Raw genomic sequence first — 19,988 nt, forward strand, 5'->3', positions numbered from 1 at the left:
CTTGAAGAATGTTTGTTGTCATTGCCTTGCTGGAAGACTCATGATCTAGGACACAAACCCAGCTTTCTGACACAGGGCACTACATTGCGACCCATATTCTGTTGGTAATCTTCAGATTTTATGATGCTTGGCACACAGTCAAGCCACCCCATGCCAGCGGCACTGAAACAACCCCAAAACATCTTTGAACCATCACAATATTTGACTGTGGGTTCTGTATTCTTTTGATAGTAGGCCTCATTCTGTTTACAGTAAACAGTAGAATGATGTGCTTTACCAAAAAGCTCTGTCTTAGTCTCATCTGTCCATAAGACACTTTCCCACAAGGAACTTGGCTTACATGTTGGCAAACTGCAGTACATGGGTTGTAAACTTCTTGATTATGTTGCGCACCATGGACAAAGGAACATCGAAATCCCTGGAGATGGACTTGCAACCTTATGATTGTTACAAGTCCTTAGACCGTTCTCTATTCCTCTTTCTGTTCTCCATGCTTAATAAAATTCAAAAGCGAAATGGGGTCTTATCCAAATAACAAAAAAAGGGAAGAGGTAAATGAGCTCCCTTCATAGAGTTGTGTGACACACAGCCACTAAAAATACTTGTAGTCAAGATGCTGCAGCTTCCATACGGCAGTGTCAGGGAAAAAAAATTGCCCAGGCAATCGAAGAATTCTGCCCCAACTGGAAAAATGACATCCACGTTCATGTATAAAATACTGGTCTATTGTCAGCACGTCTCAGAGTCACACTGACTCCTTCTTCAGGACACCCATAAAAAAATAAAGGAGCTCCATGCTTAGTGTGGCAGTCACACAATGCAAAGATTGAGTAAATGTCTCCACTTTTTATCTGGTTTTAGGTATGATTTTCATATTACCCACACCTTACTTGCCACAGATGACTTTGAACGAGCATCAGATGCTTGAAACAAAGTTGTTTACTCACAATTTTGGAAAGGTGCCAACAATTTTATCTGGTCATTTTTGGGGTTTGTGTAAAATGATGTCCAATTATCCAGTTTTTTTTGTGCTGTACCAACACAAACTACTGAAATAAACAGGGGTATAACAAAACATGTGTAATTGCAATAATATTCTGGGAGAAATACTTCATTTCCTGGAACATTTTCAAGGGTACGAACACTTTCGGCCATGACTGTATACTTACCAGGAGCTCTTACATTCTGATATTCTCACTAATATATACTACCAGGAGCTCATACATTCTGATGTTGTCCATAATATATACCACCAGGCGCTCATACATTCTGATGTCCTCACTAATATATACCACCAGGAGCTCATATATTCTGATGTTGTCCATAATATATACCACCAGGAGCTCATACATTCTGATGTCCTCACTATATATACCACCAGGAGCTCATAAATTCTAATGTCCTCACTAATATATACCACCAGGAGCTCAAAAATTCTGATGTCCTCACTAATATATACCACCAGGAGCTCAAATTCAGATGTCCTCACTAATATATACCACCAGGAGCTCATACATTCAGATGGCCTCACTAATATATACCAAGAGCTCACACATTTGATGTTGTCCCTAATATATACCGCCAGGAGCTCATACATTCTGATGTCCTCACTAATATATACCACCAGGAGCTCATACATTCTGATGTTGTCCATAATATATAACACCAGAAGCTCATACATTCTGATGTCCTCACTAATATATACCACCAGGAGCTCATAAATTCTAATGTCCTCACTAATATATACCACCAGGAGCTCATAAATTCTGATGTCCTCACTAATATATACCACGAGGAGCTCAAACATTCAGATGTCCTCACTAATATATACCACCAGGAGCTCATACATTCTGATGTCCTCACTAATGCCAGGAGCTCATAAATTCTGATGTCCTCACTAATATATACCACCAGGAGCTCAAATTCTGATGTCCTCACTAATATATACCACCAGGAGCTCAAACATTCGGATGCCCTCACTAATATATAACAGGAGCTCATACATTCTGATGTCCTCACTAATATATACCACCAGGAGCTCATACATTCTGATGTCCTCACTAATATTTTCCACCAAGAGCTCATACATTTAATGTTGTCCCTAATATATACAACCAGGAGCTCATACATTCAGATGTCCTCACTAATATATACCACCAGGAGCTCATACATTCTGATGCCCTCACTAATATTTTCCACCAAGAGCTCATACATTTGATGTTGTCCCTAATATATACCACCAAAAGCCCATACATTCTCATGTCAAAGACCTGAACCTGTCAAAGACTGAACTCCTTGTGTTTCCTCCCGCTACTAATGTACCTATACCCGACATTGCCATTTCCGTGTGTGGTTCTACTATTACTCCTCAGCAACATGCACGCTGTCTTGGGGTCATACTTGACTCTGAGCTTTCCTTTGTCCCCCACATCCGATCAATGGCTCGCTCTTGTTATCTGCACCTCAAAAACATTTCTAGAATTCGACCTTTTCTTACTTTTGACTCTGCAAAAACTCTTACTGTTTCTCTTATTCATTCTCGTCTCGACTATTGTAACTCCCTTCTAATCGGTCTCCCTCGTACCAAACTCTCCCCCCTCCAATCTGTCTTGAATGCAGCTGCCAGGATCATATTCCTCGCCAATCGTTACACCGATTTCTCTACCTTGTGCCAGTCATTACACTGGCTACCCATCCACTCCAGAATCCAGTACAAACTTATTACCCTCACCCACAAAGCCCTCCATGGCTCAGCACCACCCTACATCTCCTCCCTTGTTTCAGTATACCGTCCTACCCGCGCCCTCCATTCTGCTGATGACCTGAGGTTAGCATCCTCAATAATCAGAACCTCCCACTCCCGTCTTCAAGACTATACACGTGCTGCGCCAATTCTTTGGAATGCACCCAGGTCAATACGATTAGTCCCCAATCCCCACAATTTTAAGCGTGCCCTGAAAACGCATTTATTCAGACTGGCCTATCGCCTCAAAATATTAACCTAATCTATCCCTGTGTGGCACAGCCAAAAGTTTTTTTACCATAACCAGGTTCCCCGCATCATGTTCCCACATTCTTTATGCATCCATTAGCCCTCTGCATCCGTACTGTTACACACTTAACATTATGGCTGGTCCATACAATCAGGGCAACTGTTACCACCCACCTTTCGTGTCTCCCCTTTTTTCCTCATAGATTGTAAGCTTGCGAGCAGGGCCCTCATTCCTCTTGGTATCTGTTATGATCTATGTGATTATTGTTATGCTGTAATGTATATTGTCTGTACAAGTCCCCTCTGAAATGTAAAGTGCTGCTGAATATGTCAGCGCTATAGAAATAAAATTTATTATTATTATGTCCTCACTAATATATACCACCAGGAGCCCATACATTCTTGGCACAATCACACAAACTGAGACACACACACAGATCCAAAAACAGACGCACACACTCTAGAGGACTTACAACTAGTCCATCACCTCAGTTCTTCTGACTCCCGCAGAGTACAAGATCTGTAGTGATATCACAGTCACATGATCGTGATCTCACCAAGGTCCTGAAGTAGCCTCCACATCAGACACTACACTGATAATGACACTATCAGTTTAGTAGCTCCTGCTGTAGAGAGTGGGAGCCCAAGGCAATTACTCAGTTTGCATTTGTATTGCTATAGATATATGTGTATACTTTTTAATATACTGACATATGCATCTGATGTATGGCTAAATGTGATATAAATAGAGCTTTAATTCAACATGTTATAAATCTAACAGGCTCACAATCTATCTGGCAATTCTGGAGTATACAAATCAGTTTACAATATATTCTGCATGTCACTATTTGCACAATCTTGGTATGGATTTACAAGGGGCAGATGTTGCAGAAATCCATGTGCTTGCAGCCAATACAACTCCATTCAACAGAGTGAAACTTTTGCAAATGCCATTCAGAAGAATAGGACAGTGAATACTTGTACTATAAAAACTTACGGCTGGCCAGACGTGGACGGAAGAGCTTCCTGTAAAATGTAAAACAAGGAATTTGTTACACCCTGTGCTTTACAGAGAATATATGCATTATAATTTGTACCATCTCTTATTAGATCTTGTTCACAGAGAGAAGTTTTACACTTGACTTTCAAGGCTAACTAATACTAGATACCATGGTGATTAAAATAACGTCACACTTTTTCTCTGCAGTCTCATTGTTGCATATACTACAGTTAACAGGTTAATGGGGTTGTCCAATAAACAACATTTATCACATATCCATAGATGATTGACATAAGATTGCTGGGAGTCTGGCTGATGAAATTCCCACTGATCCGGAAAATGGGGGGTCCAAAGTGACAAGTGTGAAGGAAGCGTTTCTGAGCATGTATGAAGATTGCTCCACAAATTAATAACTCTTATTATAGACAGCTAATGGGCAGGTTTTGGGAAAGGGGTAAAACATGCTCATTAACAGTTCATTTACATTACACAGTTCACTTTGGGACTCCAATTCAGAGGGGGTCCTAGCAGGCATACATTTATTACCTACCATGTGGATAGGGTTTATGGGACAATCCATTTACAAGTGGTTTAGCTTTTCAATTACAGTATTAACCCCTTAATAACAGAGCCAATTTGCTACTTAATGACCAAGCCAATTTTTACAATTCTACGAAACAATCACTGACCTCAGGGAGACCAGTCAAAGAAAACACTGCGGCAGCCGGCAAAAGGCGCTCAATCAGTGAAATCCTAGTTGCAATGCTCCTTGGGAAATACGAATATGCAAATAAAGTCCGTGGTCCCTCATTTGGGACAGTGAGGGAAGGCATTACTGATGAGTTATGTATTGTAATCATGGAGTGGCCCAGAATACAGGACGATTTTCCCTCCTCACTAGTTTCACTTTCCATAGATCACTGTTCAGCGTGTGTCTGGGGGAGGAGCAGCTGCTCTCTGCACTGAGGCTGCTAGAGGGGGAGGATTTGTTACTGTGTGAAGAGGGCTTCTTCATGTGGACGGGGAGGGCCTGTAGCTATGGAGGGTGGGGTTGTTGCTATAGAGGGCATGTTTGGAGTAGAGTAGGAGGTTACGACTAGTTCTCATTTCAATGCCATAACACACCCCCCCTTGGACGTTCTGTTCAGAATATCTAGAAAACTGTGCAAACTAGTGACAGAAAGTCTGCTGTGGTGTTTTCTTTTCCTTTTATGTGCAGAGCTGTTAAAGACAGGAGATGTTGCTCTGCCCATTGGAACAGCCGTTCTGCTACCTCTATCAGGGGCCTGGAACGAGTCCCACCTTGGTGGTTGATGTAAGCCACGGTGACCTGATTGTCAGAGAATATTCGAACATGGTGACCCTGTAGATACACATAAAGGTTTTTGACTGCCTGCTCTACGGCTGTTAGCTCTTTCAGGTTGGAGGACATTTCCAACTGATGGCATTCCCACTGGTCCTGGATCAAGATTTCTCCCATGTGGGCCCCCCAACCCATAGGGCTTGCATCTGTGGGGACTACCCGGGTTACGGCATATTCCCAGGGCACCCATCTGGCTAGATTGTTCTCATCTAGCCACCACTCAAGGGATCTCAAAGTATGTTGGGACAGAAACAACTGGCCTTCTAGATAACCGCCCAGCATCTTTCGATGGCGTAAAACCTCGCCCTGTAGTACCCTTGTATGGTCCCGGGGATGCAGGATGAGAGAGAACCCAGGAGGGACATTGCTTTCCTGAGAGACATGGTAGGGCTATTGGAGGCTTTAAAGACCTGCTGACGTAGCAAACTAATTTTTCGGGTGGAAGACGACACTCCTGATTCTGCGAGTCTAGGGTTAAGCCCAAGAACTGCTGGACTTTCATGGGCTGTAGGTGGGACTTCTTAATGTTTAATAGCCACCCTAACCGCTCCAGAGCTGATTTTGCTTTTTGCAATTGATCCAGACAATGGACTGCTGTTTTGCCTATAAGGAAGTCATCCAGGTAAGGGATTATTAGGATGTCTGCTTTCCGCAGATGGGCCATAACTTACGCTATAACTTTAGTGAACACCCGGGAGGCGACTGCTATACCAAAGGGAAGTGCGACATATTGAAAATGCTGTAACGACCCCTGTAAATGAACTGCCACTCTAAGGAAACGCTAATGAGACGCATAGATGGGTATATGGTAATAAGCGTCTTTTAAATACAACACCACCATAAAACAATTTTCAAACAGTAATTTTATTGTGGAACTGATCGTTTCCATTTTGAAAGGTCGAATGACCAGGTATCTGTTGAGTGTCTTCAGGTTGATTATGGTCCTGTAAGAATTATCCGGTTTACGGACCAAAAATAGAGGGGAGTAGAAGCCTTCGCCCTTCTCCGCCTCTGGTACCTTTATCAGTACTCCCTTCTGACATAGGTCAACAACTTCGGTCTCTAGGGCAGTCTGTTCTGCCAGAGAAGACCTGAGCGGGGTGACCCTAAAACTGTTCTGGGGACACTGGCAAATTCTAGCTTTAGGCCTGAGGCTACCAACACCAGGATCCAGTTACTGTTTGAGATCCGCGACCAGGCTTGGCAGAAGGCCGATAGTCTAACTCCCACCGGGGCCTCTAGTCATTGGGGAGGTTTCTTGGTCTCACGGGATGCTTCCTGGCGTCCCCCTCCAAACATAAACCCGGTACTTTTTTTCTTTTTATCTTGCATTTCGGCGCGCACGGCGCACCGTCAAAAGTGCGCAGCACGCTACTTTCACACTGGCAGCGCATGATCTGCGCACCCTATGCTAAAGATAGGGTGCGCCGATCGCATGCGTGCAAATGCGATAGTAGGCGGTGATCCCGGATGGGGAGAGCAGGGAGCCGGATCGGGGCGGGGCTTACCGACGCAGTGCGCAGCGTTGTTTCAACGCTAATGTGAAACCAGCCTTAGGAAGTATGCCTGGTATTTTTTTGGGGACTACGCCCCCCTTTTTTTTTTTTTACCGTCTGCCGTATGCATGACTGGCACAGCCTTTTAGGGTAGGCATCCGGCAAGGGGCATTTGCAAAGGGCGCATTCCCTGTTTTTTGCCTTGTCAGCGCATTTCTTCCCCTATAGGAGGAAAACATAAGGGGAAACACTGCATCAGGGCACATTCACGAAGATCTCTTACCCTGAGCAGAAGGCGTAGGTACCGGATCACGGGGGAGGGAAGGGGGCGAGCTGGATCCTTCGGCCTGGAGGAACTTCTATGGCCGGATTGTCCAGTTCGTTTTTTCCTTTTGCTGGGAGCTGGTTTGGGACCTCAGAGCAACGTTCCTGCTCTCGGTCCAGCTGGGCCACGGGAGCTTCCGGCTCGTCCATTCCTGCACCTGAGCTGAAGTCACTCTGCAGTGCTTCTGTGCCCCTTTTCTTCCCCCCGGCAATCCGGGTTCAACGGTGTCATGGCCAGGGGCTGATTCTCGCCCCCCCCCCCAACGTCCATGGGTACTTCCCCCTGCGCGCCGCCTCCCCCCGCCCCTGCCGGCGCCCGCGCCGCTGCACCCGGCGACGCACGGGGAGAAAAAGCCGGCCGGCATCCGACTTACGGTCCGGCGCTACTGGCCCCGACCCCCGCCGACCACGTCACTTCCGGTCTGGGTGATCGCCCGACCCCGCACAGCGCACCCCGCACGCCACCGCCGCACGCCCCGACCTGGACGAAGGGAGACCGCACCAGCAGGACTAAGGGGGGGGCCATACTTACCCACCGGCGCCGGCCCAGGAGACGGGCATCCGCCGGACCCCGCTCTCACCTGCCCCGCACACTGACGTGGACGTGGAACCCTACCCGGGCCACTGTGGCGCTTCCAGGGGACTCCGCACTGCCCGAGGTAGGAGACACCTCCCCGCTACTTGAGTCGGACAGCCGGCCTGGGGATTCCTTCGTCCATGATGGCATGATCTGTAGGGAGTCCTGTCCTTCCAGGAACAGGAAACCAACTGATGCGTGGGAGAGGTGCCGCCCTTATGTATCTGTAGGATTTCCTGTTCCTGGAGGGCGGATCCCCTCTCTCAGGTGGTGTTGTCATGGACGACCGAATAAACTTTTTTTTTTTTTTTTTTAGGGACCACTTCACATTCGAAGTCACTTTGAGGGGTGCACATCACAGAAAATACCCAAATGTGACACCATTCTAAAAACTGCACAGCTCAAGGTGCTCAAAACCACATTCAAGAAGTTGTTCCATTTACAGGAACGGAAGCAATGTGGAAGGAAAAAATGAACACAACTTTTTTCATAAATGTTTTACTTCAGAACTAATTTTTTTTTTATTTTCAGAAGTGTAAAAAGAGAAAATGAACCACAAAATTTGTTGTGCGATTTCTCCTGAATACAGAGATACCCCATATGTGGGGGTAAACCACTGTTTGGGCGAAAGGCAGCGCTCGGAATGGAAGGAGCTAAATTGAATTGCTGGTGGTGGCTGCCCAAGTGTAGGCTGTGGGGGAGATGTATTCTTAGTGTCCCTATATAACCCATTGTTCCCATGTCCCCCAATGAAGTGTCTGAGAAATTACACTTTTACTGACTACTGGAATCTCAGAATTATTCATGCCCTTCATGACAAGAGTCTTTAAAACTTAGTAGAGTCTGTTTTTCGAACAGCGTGAACATGCTTCTATTTTGCATGTATACCAACTTGACGCCAATTCATTTCTATTGGTTTAGTTTTGTGCCTGCAGAAGTGTAGGATGTCTTAGAGTTTTGGCATGGAGACATTCAATGTTCAGTACGGGACTTTCATGTGCACACTAAAACCTCACAGCCTGCTACCACCACATCTTGCTGCAGGTCTTTTCTAGTCATTCGAGGGGTTTGGACCATCTGCTGCTTCAGCAATCTGGTGTCAGTCGGTGATACCTTCTTCTGCCTGCCACATCCATGTAATGTAGCCAGTGTTCCTCTAAGGCCGTGGTCACACTTTCAAGTGCAATGCGAGAAACTTGCACGAGTCTCTCGCCTCAATACCCAGCACTGCCACCGGCACTCAGGACTGGAGCGTTCAGCTGCATAGAAATACATGCAGTCGCACACTCCGGTCCCGAGTGCCGACGGCAGTGCCAGGTATTGAGGCGAGAGATTTGCGCGACTTTCTCGCATTGCACTCGCAAGGGTGACCCCGGCCTAACTCTTAATTTGTGATTTCTGCTTCCAACTGTTTCACTAGGAAAGAGGATTCCAGCAAGTGTGAGGAGGGTAAAAATCCATGTTTATTGATTAATTTTAACAAACAGAAGAGCTTTGATTACAGGTCTTGTCAATAATACAGATGTTAAAAAACTGACTGGCACAGCTAGACTAGTGTGAATAGGTGCATACCAGGAGCAGCTACCTCCATATACAATATACAAAAAAAAGGTTGCACTCAATTACGCTAAAGCATGTCAACGTGGATTATATTAAATTTTCAGTATATTGTATAAGGAGGTAGCTGCTCCTGGTATCCACCTAGTCACACTAGCCTAGATGTGAGTTGTTTTTTTGTTATTTGAATGATAGCTTACTGACAGAGCACTCCGCCATTCACCAGGTGATGATTTTAATCACAGCAGGTCCCAACTTACCCATAAATGCAGGCTTTACTGACAGAGGGGTCCACATTCATCCAGGAATTCAGACATCAGCCTTAGGCCGGGATCACACATGCAAGAAACTCGGATGAGTCTTGCATCTTAATACCTGGCACTGCCGCCGGCAGTCGGGACCAGAGTGTGCGGCTGCATGTCTTTCTATGTAGCTGAATGCTCCGGTCCCCAATGTCGGCGGCAGTGCCGGGTATTAAGATGCGAGACTTGTCTGAGTTTCTCGAATGTGTAATCCCGGCCTTAGAGAGGTATTCACACAAGTCAGACTTTTGATACCACCTTGACGATGGTTGATGGGCAGATATAATTTGGCCAAATTTTATTCAAAGCGTCTCATATTTTTTCCTAATACTCCAAAGCCATATTGCTATTCAAATTTCATATATTCCACATTGACATGCTTTAGCACAATAGAGTGTAACCCTTTATTTTATATTGTCTATAATACATACTGTTACTTTAAGATACTAAGCATCACTTCGAAAAGTACTGACCTCACTGTCTTCAATTTCAGCGGAATCAATCGCTAACAGGAGGGTGGTTTCTTGCTGATCATCACTTTGCACATTCTGCATGGCAGGATGTGGATCAACTGCACAAAAAAAATAGAAACAGAAATAACGTTATATGATAGAAAACATCCTGAATATGATGGAATGGTGTTAGGAAAACTCACTAAATAAAACAAATATATCCAAAAGATCAGTTTAGGAGGGGTGACCCATTTGGCTTTGGGACTGTGGATTTTGCTTGAATGGTTTGGGTGCCATGTCACTTTTCTAGAACAATTGAGTTCTCAGCAACAAGAATAAGGGAAATTTTAGCCACAACAGACAAAGACACTGCATTCATTGACTTTTTATGTGAGGGGATCTGTTTTGTTTTGAGACACAATGCATTTAAATTTCAGAATACTAGGTACCTACAACAGGTCGGGACCGCGATGGGGACTCCGGTGGCGCGCACTTTCGCCAATCTTGTTTTGGCTGTTTTGAAAACAGGTATATCTATTCACTTTCTAACGTCTTTTTGAAACACATCAAGATGTATATTAGATATGTGGACGATGTATTCATTGTGTGGGACGGCCCCCCAGATGTATTTGACAATTTTGTGGAGTATCTTAACAATTTAGGTGACATGAATATGTCATTTACTTCCAAATTTGGGGGCACCTCAATTGAAATTTTGGATTTTTTTTAGTGGTTAGAGAGTGTTCTCTCTTTACTTCAGTTTGTCGTAAACTATCATCCACTAATGCCATGCTTCACATACATGAAATGTATGCTTCACATACATTTCATGTAAAAAGGGTGATAACTGTCATAGACAGTTATCACCCTTTTTACATGAAAAATTCTTTACCGTATAGTCAGTTTCTTAGACTAAAACGTATAAATAATACCCAGAAAGGCTTTGTTGACCAATCACGAGAATTATATAACAGATTTTTGAAGAGGCGTTACCCTGAAAACCTGCTAAAAAAAAATACAGAACAGGTTTAATCAGAACTCAAGTGGTGAGGCGAATAAAAGGGTTAATTGCAAGAAGGATGAAAAGAGGTTTGTTTTTTCGTTTGATTTTGGTCCTATGGACGGTGCAGTCAGGTCTGCAGTCTGTAAAAATTGGCACATTTTAAGTCACGATACTGATTTATCAGAAGTGGTGGAGAGAGGACCCCTTTTTGCTTGTAGGAAAAGTGTCAGTTTAAAGGACATTCTTGTACATAATCATATGGAAGATCCACACAGCAATTGGCTCAATTTGATGCCCCCGAAAGGTAATTATCGATGTGGGCATCGTCCGTTTTGTTCTCACACATTCTTGACCGTTGTTTATGTATAGGTGTCGTAACTCATTATGTTACTGATTTTATTTCATGCAAAACCACCCATGTTGTTTATGTTTTATTTTGTTCTTGCAAGTTTTTTTATATATGGAAAACTATACGTCCTCTTTTATCTTAGGTTTAGGGAGCACTTCAATTCTATTTTGACAGGCAAAGGGGTCCCTAGACTTATTAACCATATGAGACAAGCACACGGTGGCAGTCCCGATGCATTATCATTTGCTGGCATAGAAAGGGTTACTTTACCCTCACAGGGGGGTGATCTGAATAGGAATTTATTGAAACGAGAGGCCAGGTGGATTATGCAAACCCGTGCTTTAGAGCGTACGGGACTCAATGAGTGGATTGATGTGTCTGGTTTTTTGTGAAAGTGAAAAAAAAAATTTTTTGTAAAGAAGTTTTTTTTCTTGTGAATAATCATTTTTTCGCCTCTTTCTGGCTTGTGGGTTTTTCTCTTTTTCCTTTTGTATTTATGGTACTATTATATATATTATATATTTTTGTTTTCACTTATGTGAACTATGTATATATATTTTTTTTGTTGATTACTCAGCAGGTGAGCGGCACCGATGTGAGGGGTCTCGACTCTTGGTTGCGGGTATTTCCTCCTTGGCCAGCTGCAGCTCACCATGTAACCTGTGGAAGCGCCTTTGCAGTGTGAAACGATCGTCGATGCTATCTCCTTTTTGCACCCGTTCTCCCTATGATATGCTTTTATAATAAAGCCTTGACTACACTACCCGGTGAGTGCCGTTCTTTTCTACTATTTTTTGCTATGTGGATTAGCTTATTTTCCATGAATGTGCACCTAAGGGTAAAACAGTTGTATTGCCGGCTGCGTCTCTTTTATACATGTATGATGGTTCGGATGTGTGGACTATTGTGATGGTGCTCGCCTTCTATTTCTGGACTCTCTTTTTTCCGTTGACAGATTACATCCCTGAGTGCGAGCCTGTTTTTTGTATGATGAGCTGAAGTTTTTATTGGTACCATTTTAAGGTTAATAAAGTTAGAAAGTTTTTTATTCCAATAATTGGTATAGCAAATAAACACATTAACAGTAATTAAGGAATTATTTTTCATTTATTTTTCTCCATGAGTTGCGCATTATTTGTCAGGTCAGAACAATAATAAAGATACCAGATTTATATTTTTGTTTTGCATGACTAGTATACAGAACTACCTTTTACCAATTTTTCTAAGCATAAGGGAAGGCTGTTCAGCCTGTCTAAAAAAGCTTCCAAATAGCAAAATGGTTATCGTTTAACCCCTTCACAAACTAACGATTTTCCATTTTCGTTTTTCTCTTCTTCCAAGAGTAATAACTTTTATTTTTAAAATGGAGGTGTGTATTATAATGCCAGTGTCCGTCTTTCAAATCATATACCGTATATGTCCCTTATACTGGTATCTATATAACCCCCATCCTGGTACATAGCCCCCCCATCCCATCCTGGATATGGCCCCCCCTGTCCCTATATTCCCCCCTGCTGGCACACATTGTCCCCCCGTCCATATATTCCCCCCTGCTGGCACACATTGTCCCCCCGTCCCTATATTCCCCCCTGCTGGCACACATTGCCCCCTGTCCCTATATTCTGCCCTGCTGGCACACATTGCCCCCTGTCCCTATATTCTCCCCTGCTGGCACACATTGTCCCCCCCCGTCCCTATATTCTCCCCTGCTGGCACACATTGTCCCCCCGTCCATATATTCCCCCCTGCTGGCACACATTGTCCCCCCCATCCCTATATTCAGCCCTGCTGGCACACATGGCCCCCCCCATCCATATATTCCCCCCTGCTGGCACACATTGTCCCACCGTCCCTATATTCCCCCCTGCTGGCACACATGACCCCCGTCCATATATTCCCCCCTCCTGTCACACATGGCCCCGTCCCTATTTTTCTCCCCTGCTGGCAAACACATGATAAAATAACAAACAGTTAACTCACCTTCCGATGATGGCTCCAGCTCCCCCAGTGGCTTTCCTGTGTCTGAGCTGAGTCTGCTGACATCCTCCTCCTGCAAGGGCGCGCGGCAGCAGCTGCGCATTCAGGCAGTTGATTGTGGCTAGTAGTTACAGGACCTTCCATGATGTGACCAATAAGACCTGTGGTCACGTGACTCGCAGTGCACACTGGGAGTCACGTGACCGCAGGTCCTATTGGTCACATCATGGAAGGTCCTGTAGCTACCATGAACTGCCTGAATGAGCAGCTGCTGCCGCGCGCCCTGCAGGAGGATGTCAACTCGGCGCGGCTTCAGCCCCGAGGTGATGGACAGCGGGTGCAGTGAATATTGCATGAGCCTAATGAGCGGGAGCACAGGACCTCCCGCTGTCCCTGCAGCCCGCAGCCAGCCCACCCCAGAGCCGCCCCCCCCCCCCCTCTACAGCACACAGATTCGGATAAGACGCACCCCCCACTTTCCCCAAAAATCTGGGGGAACAAAAGTGCGTCTCATAATCCTGAAAAAAAAGGTAACTAATTATACGGTAGACAGCTATCTCCTTGTTAGGTGTCTATTGCCCTTATTTCAAGGGGCCACACCATTAGAGAGGCTATTATACGATTAGGAGGTTATTTCTAGTAGTCTGTTATTTGATAGCCTTAATTATTTACCCTTAAGTGCGGCATCATGCACTATGTTTATCTAGTCCTCTCTTCCATCTACAGAATTGGCACATGTTCTGTTCTGATTCCAGGATTAATTTTGTTCATAGACTCATTTACTGATTTGTAAAAGTTGCCTGTTGAGTGGTGAGCGCCAGTGTCACTTATTTAATTCAACAATTGTTGTTTGGGTTATTTATTTACCATGTTCTCTATGGGGTAAAACTAACTGGACAATGATTCCCCAGGTCAGTACAAGTATGCAGATCAAAACATGTACTTTTTTTTTATTATTTAAGTGGTGAAATTAAATTAGGAAATTTGTAAGAAAAAAAAAAAATTTGATTGGGTCGGCATTTTCCGAAACCTGTAACATTTTAATTTTTCGGGATGTGGGTCAGTGTGAAGACTTATGTTTTGCTCCCTGAGCTGACATTTTTAATGACATAATTTTTTTTTTGTACTATAAGCCTAAAAACGAACAGGTAGTTTGTTCCCAACAGAGCCATCTACCTGCCTGTTTTACCCAGGGCAAGCTTAGAGCGTTCACCGACTGCTCCGCTTGGCAATTCAGCTGCTCCATATCAACAGTGCAGCTCTTCTTTACACTGTGCTGCTCTGTCGACATCATGTTGATTGACAGTCAGCTCCCCGCAGTTGGGCAGCAAGGAGCCAGTTGTTAATCAATATGACCTCAACAGTCGCGCCCTGTCAACAGAGCAAAGCGGAAGAGAAGTCGCCGCTACGCCAATGTGACATCAGTGGAAGCCGAAATGTTGCAGGAGCGATCTGTTACCGCTCTATCCCAGCAGAAATCAGCACCCCCCACAACACACCGGTAGCAACTGCCTGCCTGTTAGTTCTAGCAGCCCGTAGTAGAAAAAACTACGGTAAATGGTCTTGGTTAAGCCTTTTAATGTAATTAGGTCATACAATGGTTATAAATATTAGTCAGAAATATTTTGTATTAAGAGGAGGAGGATCTCACCATTATAAGCATACTGATTTCTTATATCGTTCTTCCTGAAATATAATACATAATTATTGAAAAGCTTTAAGGTTCTAAATTCAGTGAAGATTACGGGTGACATATGCACAAGTATAACTTATTGATGTTCCCTTGCTTTAATAACATCCAATTAAAAAAACATACAATACATAACATTATAGCATTGTAAAAAAATCCAGAACTTTGTCTTTCCAGCACAAAAATATTTTCATTTCTTTCAGGTGAAATAATCCTGTGTAAGCTTTGTATGAAAAAGGTTGCGCATTTTAATATCAGGATTATATAGCCATCCTGACATGAACTTTCAAAGTAATTATATCAGCCTCAACAGATCTACAAGATCTGCATAATAATGTATGCCGTTTGTATAGTAAGCTCTAGTCACAGGTCCACTATTATTGTAATTTTGCTATTATTTTCCATTTTGCAGTGCATCGATCAATTGCAGAGATAACATTTGTGGTTTTCGGAGCGCAGTATGTGAAATGTCTGGTTGTAGAACCAGTGAGCGGTACTTGAGAGTCTTCAGAGGGTGTGTCAATCACAATCTAACAATTTCAGACATATCCGTGCTGTGATTAGCAGTGTCTGGTAGTGAGTGAAAGCGCACAAAGAAAATCCGGAAGAAACGCCCAGTTCTGCACACAGAGAGAGCAGCAGAATAAAGGAAGTTTGAGGATTTTCAAAAATATTTACCAAAGCTCAGATTGAATCATCAACTCAGGCACAGCCACAGTGCTCAGTTACTGACTGCATCACGTCAACACAAGGTCAGCCCAGCAGACAATAACAGACACCGGAAACAATGGAGGTGATGGAGACCCAAACTGACACATCAGCCAGCCACATCTATAAATTCTTTTGTGGAAAGCCATGTAAGCCACCTAAACGGTATGCTTTTTTCTCTTAGGTGGGTGGGGGGTGAATCATCATTATACCATCTTAATTAATGATGGTCACATTTTCTACTTCTTTTTTGTTCCGTGTGCTACCCGTATTTTTTTTTTTTAACATGGTCCCCAACTCAGATTCACCTTTCTTGTTTGCAAATTAATCATGTATGATAAGCGCAATGTGTCGGTTTACTGCCCTTTTTACTTTTCCAGTTCCCAGAGTCAGCAGAACAATTTCTTCTTGCTCTTACTAACCCACCAAAAGGAACGACTTGACATGTGGCACGATCCCGCATGTAGCAAACTATTGCCTGCGCTTGATTTCCTTTGCGTTATTTTGGCAATTGATCCAGTCTCCAAATCAGCTTTAATGTATAAATAAAAAGTAGATAATACTTCAGTTGCATGTACCTCCGACATAAATTTTAAACTGATAAGAGTTGCTATTTAGGTGATCAATATAGACTGGTATGTGACCACATCAGCGCTCCAAATCATAATTAGGTCATCGATGTACTCACCATACCATACCAGAACAGCGACCCATAAAAACCCATATTCACAGAAAAAAGTTTTCCCCAATTAAGGGCATTCAAAATATTCCCTAAACCGCAAGAACTTAAGAGTCCATGCTTACTTTTGTTATTTGCAGATAACTTCCAAATCTGGTAAAAACCCTTTAACTAATTTGCAACGTTACCTTGATCTACCAGCCGTATTTTGCAGCTTTGTTCTCTTTCTAGCTCTCTACACAATAGAAAAAAAGTCAATACATATTTAGATAAAACACATTCAATATTAAAAAAACAATAAAAAATATTTTGCTGGACAAGTTGTAATTTGGAATGATGCCATTCATTTGAGCAAATGATGTATTGAAAAATGGGAAAAAGAAGGCTTTTTAGTACTCACCATAAAATCTTTCTTGGAGCCTTCATTGGGGGACACAGGTAACCATGGGGACATGATGCTGTCACTAGGAGGCTGACACTAGGCGAAAAAAAAAGTAAACTCCTTCTCAGCAGGGTACACCCCACCGACTGGCTCAAAGCTCGTCAGTTAGCAAAAAAGCAGTAGGGGAAGCAACAACAAATAACTATACACAGGACCAACAGAGGCACTTAGGCCCCACATAGGCACAAACAAGGGAGGGTGCGGCGTCCCCTGAATAAAGGCTCCACGAAAGATTTGATGACGAGTACCAAAAATCCTTATTTCTTTAATCGCTTCATTGGAGGACAAGGGTAACCATGGAACGTGCCAAAGCAGTCCAAAAGGGAGGAAACAGAATATTGTGCTCACATCAGTTTGGGCGACAGATGACCATCTCTTGCAGCACCTTTCTATCTAGGCCAGCAACAGCCAAGGAGTAGGTATGTATCCTTTACATCATGCATGTTCTCAAGTCATACTCCGGCTCAGTTTTCAGTTTTTGTTTTTTTTTCTTCTTCAGTATTTATGTATTCAGTACAAATAGGGTGTGGCTCCCTTTTCACTGAGCTGGGCAATTCACATATAGTCCTTGTTAATTATTTAATGTACTTACTTTACTTATTTATTTTCATTAGGGTATATGTAGACATTGTCTTTTTTGGTTTTGCTTGTTTCTATGGCCAGTGTGAACATGCCTTTACATCATGCATGTTTTCAAGTCATATTCCGGCTTAGTTTTGTTTTTTTTACGTATGTATCCTGTAGAATCTTGCTAAAGTATGAAGGGATGACCAGGTAGCGGCCTTGCAAATTTGGGTTGTAGACACCTGGTGGGGAACAGCCCAAGAGGCCCCCACTGCACAGGTGGGGTGAGCCTACACTCGTGGTCTGGTCTATCAATCAATAAGCCTCCAGTAAAGCTGACCAGATCCAGACAGCGATAGTAAACTTGGAGGCAGGGAGTCCTTTAGGACGAACCTCAGGAAAGACAAACAAGGCATCAGAATGTGTAAACGATGCTGTCCTTGAGAGGTAGAGATGTAAGGCTGACTTGGTCCAGCTTGTGGAGAGACTTTTCCTGGGGATGAACAGAGAATGGGCAGAATGAAGGAAGGACAATATCCTTGTTGATATGGAATGGGGAGACTGCCTTGGGAAGGAACAGGTCATAAGGCCACCTTGCCCTAGTGAAGGACTAGGAAAAGAGCAGCAAGAGAGCTGTAAATTAGGAGACTCATCTAATAGAAGTGATCACAAATAGAAGGCAATCATCGAGGAGAGAAGGGAAGATGTGATGTCTTGAATGGGTTCGAAGGGAGGTCTCTGAAGATTGCTCCCACGAGTCCCACGAGTCCACAAGAGCATGATAAGTGGCACTAGGAGAGCAACTCCCTGAAAGGTGGTCTTGATTTGGGGACGAAAGGCCAAATTCTATTGAAAAAATTGAGAGCCCAGAGATTTGACCCTTGATGGTACTAAGAGACAAAGCAGTCTCTAGCCTTGATTGTAAGACCAGGATGGATGGAAGGGAAAAAGACATGGGAGCTGTGAGGCTGTCTTCACACCAGGGAAAAAGCCTTCCAGGTCCTATTTTAAATGCACGAGGACACAGACTTCTTTGCCTTGATCACGGTCTGTATGATTTGGGATGTGGAGTCTGCCTCCCTCAGGAGTGCAGCTTCAATGGCCAGGCTATTAAATTTACAGACCAAGAATTCTGGTGGAAAAGGGGACCCTGAGAGAGTAGGTCTGGTTGGTCCAGAAGTTTTCCAGGTACATCTGTAATTAGGTTGACTAACTGGACGTACCAGGCTCTTCTAGGCCAGTCCAGCGCCACTAGAATGAATGGAACTTCTTCTGCCTTGATGATCTTGATGAGCCTAGGGATCAGTGTAATGATCAAGGCGTCGTAACCGACCACCAGGGGGTCGTGAGAACTGGCCACGAAAGGAGTGACCTTGCAATTATTCTGAGACGCCATCAAATAGACGTCGGGAGTGACCCACGTCTGACAGCCCTGTTCAAACAGAGGGTTTGAGGGACCACTCGCCTGAAGAGAGGCCCTGAAGACTTAAGAAGTCAGCAGCCCAATTGTCCAAGCATGGAATGTGCACCACAGATATTACTAGCACGTGCCCCTTGGCCCAAGCCAGAATCCATGAGACCTCCAAAATGACAGACTCGCTGCGTGTTCCACCCCGGTGATTTATGTATGCCACAGCCATAGCATTGTGGGATTGGTTGAGAACTTTGCGACCCTCTAGATGTTCCCGACAGTGTAAAAGGGACAAGTAGATGGCTATGATCTCCAGGAGGTTGATGGGAAGAGAGGTTCCCCAAGAGTTACAGCTACCCTGGACTGTGTCGATGGAAGACCACCCCCATTCAAGTAGACTGCCAGTAACAACCTGCCAGTGGAGAGGAATGAATGATCTTCGGTGCTGAATGGAGGGGGAGGGACTCCACCATGATAATGACTGCCTTACTAGGAGAGGCAGAAATATGGGGTGATCCTTTTGTCCCAAGCTGACAAGAGTTGAAAGGGACGGGTATGGAACTGTGCAAGGGACAGCTTCCATCGTGGCAATCATCTTTTCTAGTACTCTCACGCACAGACGAAGAGAGCAGGTGGATGTGCGTCTCAGTGAACGAATCCCAAGGCAAAGTGCCGACAGTTGCTCCTTTGGGACGGGCGGCCAGGGGCTCACGTAATTTTCAACACTTTGAGGCATAAACTACAATGAATTTGTTACACACCAGGCCCTCTCCCACCCACATTTGAAAAAGTTGGTGGAGCTGGGAGGACGTGGCGTAAAAATGCCAAGTTACAACATTCAGAGTTACACAAAAATGTAGCAAAATTGTAAGCTGTCTTACACCAGAATTCTGATGTAAACTGCTGGATGATTCAGGGGGGCAGAGAGTACAGTATGTTTATTAAGAAAAAAAATGAATGAGAACTATAGTCAAGTTTTCCTACAAATGGTGCGCTTATCTCAACACAAGCATGCAGCTTTTCTAATTCCACATTTATCCTTGAATTTTCTAAAATGAACTTCAGATTTGCCCCATATTTCACAAGGTAATAACTTATTTTC

At 44.0% G+C, this 19,988-nt stretch overlaps 1 protein-coding gene across 6 annotated transcripts in view; it reads right to left on the reverse strand.

Moving 5' to 3' along the window:
* PHF11 (PHD finger protein 11) overlaps nucleotides 1-19,988 on the reverse strand; it is a 146,535-nt gene that overhangs the window by 72,750 nt on the left and 53,797 nt on the right. For 5 of the 6 annotated variants that reach the window (XM_073546091.1, XM_073546090.1, XM_073546087.1 and 2 more), the window contains exons 9-13: nucleotides 16,870-16,947; nucleotides 16,658-16,704; nucleotides 15,044-15,078; nucleotides 10,085-10,182; nucleotides 3,990-4,018 (exon numbers count right to left, since the gene is read on the reverse strand). In XM_073546091.1, coding sequence (XP_073402192.1) covers nucleotides 3,990-4,018; nucleotides 10,085-10,182; nucleotides 15,044-15,078; nucleotides 16,658-16,704; nucleotides 16,870-16,947 — 287 coding nt within the window. The remainder of the gene's footprint in view (nucleotides 1-3,989; nucleotides 4,019-10,084; nucleotides 10,183-15,043; nucleotides 15,079-16,657; nucleotides 16,705-16,869; nucleotides 16,948-19,988) is intronic. The other variant, XM_073546086.1, reaches the window with a different exon arrangement.

This window comes from Dendrobates tinctorius, unplaced genomic scaffold (genome assembly GCF_039654945.1).
Source record: "Dendrobates tinctorius isolate UK_male_01 unplaced genomic scaffold, ASM3965494v1 ptg000145l, whole genome shotgun sequence".
NCBI classification, from domain to species: Eukaryota; Metazoa; Chordata; class Amphibia; order Anura; family Dendrobatidae; genus Dendrobates; species Dendrobates tinctorius.